This window comes from Trachurus japonicus, chromosome 6 (genome assembly GCF_045865225.1).
Source record: "Trachurus japonicus isolate A0001 chromosome 6, Traja_1.0".
NCBI lineage: Eukaryota > Metazoa > Chordata > Actinopteri > Carangiformes > Carangidae > Trachurus > Trachurus japonicus.
The window spans coordinates 16,689,185-16,701,510 of NC_140912.1; the positions used below are offsets into that span (position 1 = coordinate 16,689,185).

General features: G+C 42.4%; 1 protein-coding gene across 5 annotated transcripts in view; it reads left to right on the forward strand.

The window, feature by feature from the left end:
- The window catches only part of LOC146985926 (voltage-dependent calcium channel subunit alpha-2/delta-1), a 58,041-nt gene extending 46,143 nt beyond the window's left edge, over nucleotides 1-11,898 (forward strand). For 3 of the 5 annotated variants that reach the window (XM_085779383.1, XM_085779381.1, XM_085779386.1), the window contains 15 exons: nucleotides 733-814; nucleotides 1,352-1,414; nucleotides 2,031-2,134; nucleotides 2,678-2,767; nucleotides 2,884-2,951; nucleotides 3,055-3,093; nucleotides 3,290-3,361; nucleotides 4,587-4,739; nucleotides 5,016-5,068; nucleotides 5,462-5,517; nucleotides 5,675-5,804; nucleotides 6,565-6,677; nucleotides 7,503-7,585; nucleotides 7,907-7,986; nucleotides 9,761-11,898. In XM_085779383.1, the coding sequence (XP_085635509.1) occupies nucleotides 733-814; nucleotides 1,352-1,414; nucleotides 2,031-2,134; nucleotides 2,678-2,767; nucleotides 2,884-2,951; nucleotides 3,055-3,093; nucleotides 3,290-3,361; nucleotides 4,587-4,739; nucleotides 5,016-5,068; nucleotides 5,462-5,517; nucleotides 5,675-5,804; nucleotides 6,565-6,677; nucleotides 7,503-7,585; nucleotides 7,907-7,986; nucleotides 9,761-9,797 (1,223 nt within the window). In that variant the 3' untranslated portion in view covers nucleotides 9,798-11,898. The remainder of the gene's footprint in view (nucleotides 1-732; nucleotides 815-1,351; nucleotides 1,415-2,030; nucleotides 2,135-2,677; nucleotides 2,768-2,883; nucleotides 2,952-3,054; nucleotides 3,094-3,289; nucleotides 3,362-4,586; nucleotides 4,740-5,015; nucleotides 5,069-5,461; nucleotides 5,518-5,674; nucleotides 5,805-6,564; nucleotides 6,678-7,502; nucleotides 7,586-7,906; nucleotides 7,987-9,760) is intronic. The other 2 variants (XM_085779384.1, XM_085779382.1) reach the window with 1 other exon arrangement.
- Nucleotides 11,899-12,326: the final 428 nt, after the last annotated feature.

Consider the following 12,326-nt stretch of genomic DNA (forward strand, 5'->3'; position numbering starts at 1 on the left):
GAGTGATGCAGTCATGCTACACAGTGACTCACAGATTGGTTTGTCATCATCTAATGGATTTCTCTCCTAGTATGGTTTACCACCATCATCCAGCTAATGGATCAAGCTCTCCTTCATCCATTATAACTCAAGGTCATTACTGCTCCTGTGTTGCCATTTGTGCAGCATGTTGAGTCTCCATCAAAAGTTCTGGACATGATTCAAAGCAACACTCGAGAGGCTGTGTTCAAACCGTGCACATAGTTTGAACAAAATGTCCTCCCATGATTCCTTTTTGGAAAAGTACTTTTCTTGACAATGGCTTTCAAACTCAATACTTGCCTCCCTCGTATAGCTTCAACAGCCAGTGCCTCACAAAGTACCTCCTAATGTCTAATGGTCACTCAGAGAAGACCTACAAAACTATATCTCCTGGCTCGATTATTTCCCAAAATGTGCTAGGAGATCCATTTTCCCCTCATTTATCCAGGGAGAAGACTTGGTTGAGCACGTCTGCTGTTTCAGCCTCTGCCTTTCACCCTCATAAACTTAATCACCAGTCTCCCTTTACTAGAGAAATACAGGAGTGTGTGCATCGCTCAGTGGCGGCCAATTCATATGCATAGCTTCTCCATTTTACCCCGGTTTGTCAACAATAGGCTGCCGTTGCTTCTGTTACCATGTTTCCATATCTAGTTCTGTTATTGTGGTGTTGTAATGTCTGAAATGTGTAAAATGTATCTTGTCTTTAAGGTAATGTGTCCCTTGTGAGCCGACTGATCTTGGATGCAGGTCTGACAGCTGAACTGGTTAAACTTTGGAACGAGCAGCCAGCGTGAGTGCCAAACCTTTTCTGCTCTTCTCCTGCCTCACGCTATGCAAAAACATAACCTTCTCCTTTACTCTGTGCTATTTGATGCTACGTGTTCTACAATGCAGATGCTTATTTCATGCACAATTTACTGATTGAGCCCGAGTCCCCTTTCTTTCTTTTTTTCTTTCTTTCTTTTCTACTTTGTGAATTGATCACATTTAACTAGTGAAACACGATGAAAGCAAAGCACAAAATGCATATCCATACGGAGCTCTGCCAAGAAATGCTGTTTTACGAAGGAAATAAAATGATTACATCAGTGTGTCTCCTTTCATGGTATGCCCACTTGTCTGAAATAATGTGAACACACGCGTGCACACACTGCTGGGTATCTGTTTAACATTAGGACGAGCCATAGAGACAAGTGATTGTGTGCATAAAGCAATTTGTGTCGTGTCTGCAGCTTTTGGTTTCACAGTTCGCAAACACTTTCTCCTCTAATCATTGACTTTTGATGACTTTGATGTTTGATTGGCTGTCGGCCTTCCATGTGCGCAGGGATGGGATAGTGGCCAGGTTCGTAGCCACAGATGGAGGAATCACAAGAGTCTACCCGAGAAGGTACTCTCTCTCTCTCTCCTCTCTCCTTCCTCTCAGTTTCGCTTCTAGCTTCAGCTCTTGGGTTGTGAAATAGCGCAACGTAAGCTTTGCCCAAATATGTGGTGGTGTAAATGTGCGAGAGGGAAATGGAGACAGACTGTGATACTCTCAGGTCGAGTGCCTCTGGCTGCTGCGCTCACCTGCTCCACTGGGTTATTTCCTGAACACGGAGGATTAGATACAGTACTTTCAGCTGGACCGGGCCAGTACAGGACATGGGTCACATCCACAGACCCAGCAGCCAAACGCAGCTCATTTTACCCAATTTCCTACTGCTACTTTTGTCTGAATTACATTTGGGGTTTCCACTGTATCAAAATATAACATTCCGACTGGAGATTAATGTATATTCCTCCTGACTATAAAACATGAAATACAATCAGTTATTGCTTTTACTGGACCATGCCCATGTCATATATCAGCTGCACTGGGTGTGACTCTCATTTCGATGACTAACATTTGGCTGCGGATTAAAATATAAATTGTTGAGATAGATCAAACACACTCACACTCAGTGTTTTATGCTTATTATTGTCCATATGTAATATTATGTGACTGACTATATTAATGTTTTCAGCGCTGGGGAGGAGTGGACCGAGAATCCAGAGACATATGAGTCCAGTTTCTACAAGAGGACCCTGGACAATGAAATTTATATTTTCACAGCTCCATCTTTCAACAGTAAGTTTTGTGAAAGGGTCACATATGTGTATGTGTGTGTTTTTTTGGAGCACGAGGATTTTCAATGTGGTCTGGCACTGAGCCTATCCTGCTCTCTGCCTTTGGACGTCATCCCAACCCTACTGGCAAAGATCACACTCAGTCTCAGGCCTCTGATATCACTCTCTTTATCCTTCTCCTCTTCCCGCTGTGTCTTTCAGCGCTCAGCCCCACCCCCTCCCCTCCCTCCTGCCCTATACACTTCCTGTTATCTCCACTGATCTCTCTAACACACATCAGGACAGGCAAATGTCAGTGTAATGTAGCCCTGCTTATGGCTACACTTGACTGGATTAACACGTGGACCGGCTACGCAGGCTCCACTCCACTGACATGAATTACAAGCAGTTAAAAATGCATGGAATTTCCCTGAATGGATGCTAGGTGCTTATTCCCATGTAAACTGTGCTGCACATTCTCTGCATGTACTTTCCAACATGATTCTGGCAGAATTGCCACAAGCACTCTTTCTCTTTACCTTCGTGTGTCCCTTCTCAACTGCAGCAGAGAGCAAGGAGCCTGTTTCTGACTCGGGTATTATAGTGAGCAAAGCAGTGGACCTCACTATTGACAAAGTCACTCTCAAACCAGCAGGTCAGTGTCTCTGATGATGACGGATTGATTGTGTCTTGTGATGAAATGCAATTGAAAAGACTTGATTGCGATTCATCAGAGTTGTGCTTCGGCCTGATTTGTGGTTCCTTCTGTAGTGGTGGGAGTGAAACTCAACATCTCATACTGGATGAACTCGTTCATGAATGCCACTTTGAAACTGAATGTAAGTTGCGTTAATAGCTAAAAGTCACAAAAGCACACTGTGTCTGAGACCTTGGGCTATTGGTGTGTGGTAATCATTTCTTCTTTTCTTGTCTCACTTTTAGTGCAAAGATGAGATCTGTGGTTGTCTGAGGAATGACAAGGTAAGGTAACAGCCTTGATTATATTACCTGACAGAAGAAAACCATTATGATAAGACCATTGCCTATGATGTAATTACATACTTAAGTTTGATTAGTATCTCTTTTTACCCTATTGGCAGGTGATTTTCAACTTCCACAGTATTATCACGAGGGTTTATTACATTTTTAAACTGTCCTCCTATCTTTTCCCCTGCAGTATGTGGACTGTGTGATCCTGGATGATGGAGGGTTTCTTCTCATGTCCAATCAGGAGGAGTATATCACCCAGGTGAGCTACCAAAGCCACAAATGCATCAATTATCTGTTGTCTATCTCCAAATAATCAGTAATGGGTAACACATCTGGAAATAAAACACACAGTCACTCCGAATTGAGAATTTCATATTCAGCATTCATATTTCATGCTTTTCTCTACCTCTGGCTTGTTTTACCATTGTCACAGGAATTCATCAATCTCATACAGAAGTCAAATAAAGGTCGTATGACTCAGCTAAGTTATGAGAATGGCCTGTTAGCTCAGAAAGCTCCTGTAGGACAGCAGGACATCCATTTCTCCCATAAAGCAAAGCACTAACCACTGGAGGAGGATCAAAGGGAAGGTTCTGATGGGTTTTAGTCAGTCAGGGAAGCTGTAGTGAAGGGAGTCCCCTGTGTATCCGAGAAGTCAGCTCGGTTCTCTCGGGCTGCTATAGGCCCCTGAGTGTCAGTGGTGGAATATACAGTGAGTTTTGCAACATTTCATGTCAGTCAAGACAGGACATCTGCTTTCTTTGATCCATTTGAACCTTTACAGCGTCTGGCACACATGCAATTTATGCTCTTCAAGCTTTTGAATAAGCACCCTGCTATCCTCCTCCTTTTTGCAACTCGTGATATATTTGGCGTCCGCAGGGTCGTGCAGAATTTTTGGCTGACCTGTAGTTCAATTATCACAGTTACAACAACCGTTTTTACAAACTTTATGCTCAACCAGTTAGAATACGTTAACTCTGCTGTTAACACCGGCTCGCTCTCTCTCCCAGCTGTGTGTGAAGCTAAACATTGACCTGTTTTATGTGACAATGAGAGCAGCATAACATAAACAACACATGTAACAGGTGATACTGGAGCGCACCGCCACGCTTCACCTAACCTTTTTGATCAGAGGATGAAAGAGAACAGCAGCGGTACGCTCTATGACGTACCGCTGCCATGGGGGGGGGGTTGTCAGAGGCAAATCACACACAAATGTATGTTTGTTTGTTTGTTTTTTAAGTATATTTTTTGGGGCATTTTTTGCCTTTAATTGATAGTTCTTAGTGGAGAGAGACAGGAAATGGGGAGAAAGAGAGGGGGGAATGACATGCAGCAAAGGGCCACCCGGGCGAGATTCAATACAGGGCCGGCTGTATAGCCCATGGGGCACCTGCTCTACTAACTGAGCTAAACGACGTTTGTTTGGTTTTTTTTAAAGTGGCTTTACATTTTTATTTGTGAATGTGTTCTCATTCTAGATTGGTCAGTTTTTCGGCGAGGTGGATCCAGTGCTGATGATCAACCTGGTCAACACGTCACTGTACTCCTTCAACAAGACCTATGACTACCAGTCGGTCTGCGACCCAGAGAAAGACAGCAAGGCTGCTGCGGGACCCCGCTCCGTCTTTGTGGTTAGATACTGACTCACACAAGCTGTCGGGCAGCAGCAGTCACTCCCACTCTCACACAAGTACTGTTTACCCATTTATGCACTGAAAGTAGCCCATGCGGCCTTGATTCTACAAAGTGGTAGGACAAAAATCTGTTCACACAAAACTATAATTATTATTGATTCTTCTAGATGTGATTCTACGTTAAAATCATTTAAAAAAAATTCAGATTGGTGACTGACAGTTTCCTGCTTTAGTTTGGATTTGGTGTGACTTCATCTTCCTGTCTCTCTCCAGCCTACCATTGCAGACTTGCTCAGTATTGGCTGGTGGGCTTCCAGTGCTGCCTGGTGAGTGTACTGTGCTGCCTGTGTTTTGTGTCTGTCACATTTTGTGTGTTGTGCGTATGCTTCAGAGTGGGAGTGCATTTGTACTTTGAGGGCAGGAGTTTGTTTGGGAGTGGGCTTGTGTGGTGTTGAAGGATGAAGCTGGCTGGGTCAGTGTGGGACAAGGGCAGTTACACAACGTCATACTGTTTCACCACCTGCGTGACTTTCCAACTGCAGGATAACCAGCTTTTGGGATAGAGTGACTGATACTTCCCATGACATTTACATCATCAGTGACTCTAGCCTCTAGGCTTTTATTAAAAAAGTGTTTGGTTTCTTGATGTAAATAAGTAAAAGATGGTCTATTGACTCATATGTGACTCATTTTTTTGGGTTTTCATTCTCTGTGTCTAGGTCGATACTCCAGCAGCTCTTCTTTGGTCTCATGTTCCCTAACTTTCTAGAAGCAGGTGAGCAACAGAAGCGGAAAACTTAATCATCAGACTTATTTAGATAAGACATCAGTATTTGGCTGCCCATCTGTCAGCTTGATCGGTTTTTATCACGGCACACTCTCCCTAATCCTTTCCTGTCTTTTTCTTTATTTAACGTGTCTCATATTTTCAGCGGAGTCAGCAGATGAAGCCATACCAGATGCCATGTTTAAGGAGAGCTGTATCACAGAGCAGACTCAGTACTTCTTTGACAATGATGAAAGATCCTACTCAGGTGTCCTGGACTGCGGAAACTGTTCCAGGTATTTGTGCACATCTCTTCACCCCCGATGCATGTGAATGAATCTGTGCAGTGTGAGCTCTATTTCAGAGGTTTTGTCTATTCACATTGTAAACTGGTTCTGTTATTAAAGATGTTCCACCTCATACTGTATCTTCTTCCTGAACATCCTTCTGTTTAATGGTCCGTGGGGACGGGTCCAGAATAGTGTTAGTTTCCTGGCCTCCTCTGTTTCCCAGCCTGAAATCAGGCAGCTGTTTTCTGATGAGTTCTGATCAGACACAGATTACCTTGATCTGTCAGTGACCGGAATTACAGAGGGAAGCACAAAAGCCCTTTTATCTGTTTTTCTTCCTTCTCGCTCTGGCTCTACTTCAAACTCACGAATACACACATTCACGGACCACTGCACATTTACTTTGCTCTAACCTCCTTTTGTGTCAATTTGGGCTGTCTGAGAGGGTTAAATATGGCTGTAATTACTGGGTATTATGAGTCCCACGTGTCTGGTGCTTTACTCCCCAATGTTAACGACTGCAGACACAGAAACTTTCATGACCACCATAAAAAGACAATCCCAGAGGAAGGGAAGAGGTATGGATGTGTATATATGTGCACGTCTGCACACAAACCTGCATGTGAATACAGGATACACTGTGTACTCTATATGTAAATGCATTGCACTGTACGGGAATTTATTATTGCATGTTGATAATAAAGAGCTGCATGATGCCTTTAGAGCACAGGTATTTTACTAAGTATATGTGTGTGTTGCTTTCTAGGATGTATCGTGCCGAGAAGCTGCCTAACACCAACCTGGTGTTCCTGATCACTGATGCCAAGGCAACGTGCTTGTCGTGTGACCCCAGACCGCTACGACAGGCTGAACAACCCTGTATCCTTTCACTCAACTCGTAAAAATCGAACACAGTTACACTTCCTTTTTTAACTCTCCAGCCCTCCATCCATCACCCACATGACAGCAGCGCTTTAAACTCTCAATACAAGGACACACACCTAAGGAGTTTGCAGTAGGTCCCTCCTGAATGTTCACGGGTGAACAGTAAACCAGATGCACGGCATATGAAAGCCAGTGTCGAGTTACTCCCAGATTACATTTCTTAGTTTAAAATCATCTGGGCTGCATGCTGCCATCAGGATGAATTAAGGTTAAGACCAGGGGTGTGTTTGTGTGTATGCACACTACAGTGTGTGTGTATATGTATGTTGAGGATATCTGTTTGACAGATGTGCCTTGAATGTAGCTTCCTGCTGGTGTAACAGTAAAGGTGTCATCATCAGAGGGCGGCATGATGTCACAACAGGGGTCTCCAGTTGCTAATAATGACACCACTCAACTCACAGAAATGCCAACGCACATATGATACATCCACATGCTGCAGGAGCACACTAAATATATAACTGCATATGACATGCGTTTAATAGTGTTTGACCACATAAAGTAGCATGTATAATATTGTCTACGACTGCCTCTATAAAGTATTTTATTTAAGTCTTAAGTGAATAGAAGATCAGCAAATCTGGGGGAAAAAAAACAAAAACACAAATACGTCAGAGTCTCTGTAGCCAAGGCTGATGAGTTGGAACTGCAGAAGACTTTCTGGCAGGGAAGTGAACACACAGAACATCATTTAACTGTTGTTAAAAGTGTTAAATGTGCACCGCTTGATTGTAAATTTTCCTAAGAGTGTGTGTTCAGCTGAAGGTCCAGATCCATGCGAGCTGGCTCAGAACCCCAGATACCGCAAAGGGCCAGAGATGTGTTTTGACAACAATGAAGACGTAAGAAACAACCGCACATGTGCCGCTCTGCAAGAGAATATTGCTGGAAACAGCTCTATTAGTGAGGTTTTGCAGTTGGCCTCTGTCAATTTCTGTCTGGTTTTAATTAGCACTGGGATTTCTGCATAGATTCACAGCAGCGCCGGCTGCCTGCTCTTCCACTCTGATCTATTCTTGATTTATTCATTTGATTTATGTAATGAAACTATCTATTTTCATTGCTAGTTTGTCTTTATTTCTGTTGCTTATATTTTTCACTCATCATCTGTCATTCTTGTTTTATGATTCTGCATCTGCATGGCTGCTGCTCTTGTCTGGTAGGATGAGCCCTTGTGCCCAATCAGCAGAGGTTCTGCACTGAGCTCATCACCACTCTTCTTGTTTCTGCTCCTGGGTTCAGGGTTGGTGTCTCTAAAAGCTTCTCCCTCAGTGCCCTGACACTAAACATTTAGCTCTTTGATATTAGGTCTTCCTGTGCCATCACACAGTGTATAGCAGAGCTGTATAAGGCAGTACAGCGGCCAGTCAGTCCTCATAGCTACTCTGATGTCACGTAAACTTTAATTATTACACATTTTATTTAATTTTTTACAATAATTACAAGCTAATATTACTATTGTATGACTATTCAAGCTCCACCCACCCCAGACTCAGGCTTATGAATTGGAACAGCTCTCACGTACACACACTGTAGATATTTACTTATAATTCCACATTACTCACAGATGTTTATATCATTTATGAGGCATTTACGTTTTATATTTTTTTCCATACACATTAAGATAATTTGAGAGGGAAATAGTCAACCATAATATGTAAATAACACACTGTAATAACAAAATGGTTTAGATTTATTTCTTTGCTGCATGGTTATGTCCCTGACAGAATGCTACATCTTTTATTCTATTGGCATGTTACTGTTTCCATTTTTTTTCTTTTTATCCCGACAGATGGAGAGCAGATTGAATCTTGGCAGCTAAATGTGTTAAATCATTCTAGCTATAATCACACCAACACTACCATCACTCAATAAAGGCAGAAGAAAACTATGTATAAAAATATCTGCAGCTATCACTATTTTATTCATCTCTTAAATGCTGTGTCAAACAAATGTTTTTCAGGAAAATCAAAGCAAATATTGGCTATGTTTTGCCTCAGACTGGAAAGTATTTTAGAGTTTCAGGTTTTGCTATATGCAACATTAAGACCTGGTACAGTAGCAAATGCACTGGTGTACATTCCCTTGAAAAAGCATAATGGAAATTCATGTGGCCAAAACGGTAAAACAAAGGAGCAAGGTGGATAAACGTGTGTGAGATCATTGCATCACCACCCAACTTTGAACAGTTTATAAAACGTATAAATATTTGGAAATATATTTCCCATATCTTTGTGAACTCAGCCTTTCATTGTGTTCTGAAGGCGTAGATCACACACATAACAGGCCACTAATTCATGTGCCTGTGTGTTTATGTTGTGCGGAGGCTGTGCTAGGAAGCGAAGGGAAGGGTAGGAATAGCTCAGGAAGTAGATGAACAGAGTAAAAGTAGGCCGCGCTCCTTTTTCTCATTCCATCTGTCCCATTACTTTTGGCTCGGCTCCTCATAGGAAGACAGTCTGTGTCCAGGCAGGTCCATTTTGTCACTGGAGTAAACAGAGGAAGCTTGACATGGCTTTCTTGCCCTTTGAGCACAGGCGACTCCCACCTCTCTCTCCTAGGCCTTCGGCATGCACGGATATCCTGAATACTCCCATCAAATACAGGGGAGCCTCACACAGACATAGCCAGGTGTATGTGCATACGAATACATGGAAAGCAAAGTCTGGAAGTCTGGAACACCTCTATTACTGCAAAATGGCATTTAAATCAATGGCTCAATTTTGGAAAAATGTGCTTTGTTTACTTTCTAGAAGAGAAGTCTGCAATAAGCTAAGAAGATCGATTTAGCTTCCCTAAAATATGCAACAATGACATTAATGTGATAAAGAAAGAGTACTGTATGTGTATGACACTGCAAAACCAGATGATATAGTATGATAGGCTAGAATACAATAAGATACATATGATCTTCAATAGCTTAGGAACAGAAGTAGTGATGTTAGCTGCCATTGTCACAGAGCTACAGGATGTCAAAGAAACTTATCTGAGTTACTGACAAGTGCTCTGTCCAACAGGAGGATGATTCTGATTGTGGAGGAGGGACCAGCCTAAGCCCGTGTCTTTGGCCAATGCTCGGGCTCCAACTGCTGCTGCTGTGGCTCATCACATCTTTACATCACTTATGACCCCAACACACACACACATTCATTTGTACACTCACGGATCATTTTCTCATTTCACAAGAGAGGCCAGAAAACATTCTAGTGATGCCAGACCCAGGACGAAAGCGGAGAATTTGCCACAAGACTTCTTTGCTTTTTGTTTTTTTGTTTTTTTTAACGACTAGCCCAGCATCAGCATTTCCATTTTCCAATGCCAAAGGGTGCTCATCCATTTCCTCGCCATCTTTTTTTAAACAACAGAGACACATTTACTGTGCTCAGCTGCACTCATCTCCATAATATACTCTCCAATGGTGCAAGAGTAAGAGCTAACCAAACCCTTTAATCCTGCGTCATTTGTTTCCCTGACTTATTAGCAGAGGGTGAAGAGCTGTCCCACTATGCCAACTAAATACCATTCAGACTGTATGTTCACTGACAGCGTTGATTTGTGTAGTTGTCAATATCGTTTGTTGCTTATTATATTTACTGCGTATGAATCATTATGCTGTAATGATTGTTTCTTTCGACAACCTGTGCAACTACAGTATGAAGAGTATCCCTTTCGTTTGAGTGTTTTTGAAATGTACTGTACCTATCTATTAATCTATTTCATTTTTTGTACACCAAAACAAAATCAACAAGCATTTTGTGACTAGCTAGGTGTTGTATTGTAGCAGCATGTGCTCAGTACAGAGCTAAAGACAACACCGATACTCTGACACCAAAGCTCCACACAGTACCAAGGACCATGGATGCACACAAGCCTACTACAGAGAATCTGCAGGCTAGTTTATTTTAAGAGATTCTTCAGATGTGGGTGTACATCAGTATTCAAGTTAAAGTGTTAGCCAGAATGAAGGGTACCTCACAGAGAAATAAGTGAGGTCAGGGAGCACCCGTGCGGATCGAAATCGTGTAGGATATTACAATTCCACATGTTTGTTCTTGGTCTGACAGCTTTGGTTGTCTTCAATTTGATGCATCAAATTCCCAGTGCCTAAATAGTAGCTCACACAGTCTGTTTATCTGAATGAAGCAATGCATCAGAGTTGTATTCTTACCATGTATGCTTCTATGCTAATGCTTGCTGCAATATAGCAGAGAGGGTACAGTAGCCCTTGAGGTGACATGAAATGGGCTGAATCTGTTAACTCTTCTTCATGTGGCCCATGCAGACGACAGTAGAAACAGCCGGTGATTTTGATTGTGGGTGAGGAATCTCATTTTCCTCTAGCGCTCAAAAGAAAAAAGAAAAAAAAAAAAACAGACTTGAGCTCGCGTCCCAGCACCTCTCATTATTAGTCCTGTTTCTGTTCCCTTTCTGGACCATCAGACTCAGGAGCCAAGATGACTTGTGAATGAGATCAGCATATCAAAATGACTGTTTCTTTGTTTTCTCCTCCTTGCTGTTCTCCTCCTTATGCTTGTTTCCTCTTTGTGTTGCTCTATAAAAGTGCTGTGAAGCAGACGCTGAGGGCTCAGTGTCGAAAACGCTGCAATGTCATGGGATGAGCTTGTTCTGTGTTTGAACACTGTCAATACCTGTGGTCAGCATCACGGCCGGCTGGAGAGAACTATGAGAATACACTACTACTGTACCAGTAGTGATTTTGCATAGCCTTACTTTACCACGAGACAAAGATCACGCATAAGTGTTTTAGTGTTTCTTTTTGTTGAAGCTCTTTTTGTTGTTAACCAATCACAGTTGATTTCTCTCCACCTCGCCTTCATGGTGACCTGCTGGTATTGAGTGGTCAGGATATGCCTGTCTATCAAAGTCGCGTGTTGACTTGTGTTTTACCCCGGGGGTCCCGTGTCTATGTGCAGGCATGTGAGTGTCCCTCCGATATCTGATTGTGCTTTAATACTGTACATGAATTTACTCTTTTGTGGAACTTGACTAGCCTGAATAAATTTTGTATACATTTGTACACTAATACTATTTACTGTATAAAAGAGAAAATGAAAGAAAAGAAAAAAATGTTTATAATATGGTGTTGACTATTGTGCAAATATAATATATTCACAATAAAAGTGTTGTATTGTTATGACCGGAGGTGCTCCCTTTTTGTGCCGTCACATCTGGCCAGTTGTTTTGGCTCCACTGGGAGCAGACCGAACATGTCATCCTTCCTGCAGTGAGAGACAGCTGCTGAGAAAGGGACGAGCATTTGCATCCGCCTTTCATGTCAGTTTCTGTCTGTGTATGAAATAAAAGAGTGGGTGACTATCACATAGCACTGCAAATTCTAAGAGTAACTAAAAAACAAGATGAGGGTGGAATCTAAGATGAGGCTGAAAGGCTGTGTGGTTTTTACTGTACTACCCTCTCTAGTTGAAAGTTCCAGGTTTGTGTCACATCTGTCCACACAGAGCATCACTGCGAGGAAATGATGATGATTGGGTGATTGGGTGTGATCAGAAATGTGCTATGCTGCATCTGTACCCACGCCCAACAGTGATGTCACAGCATATG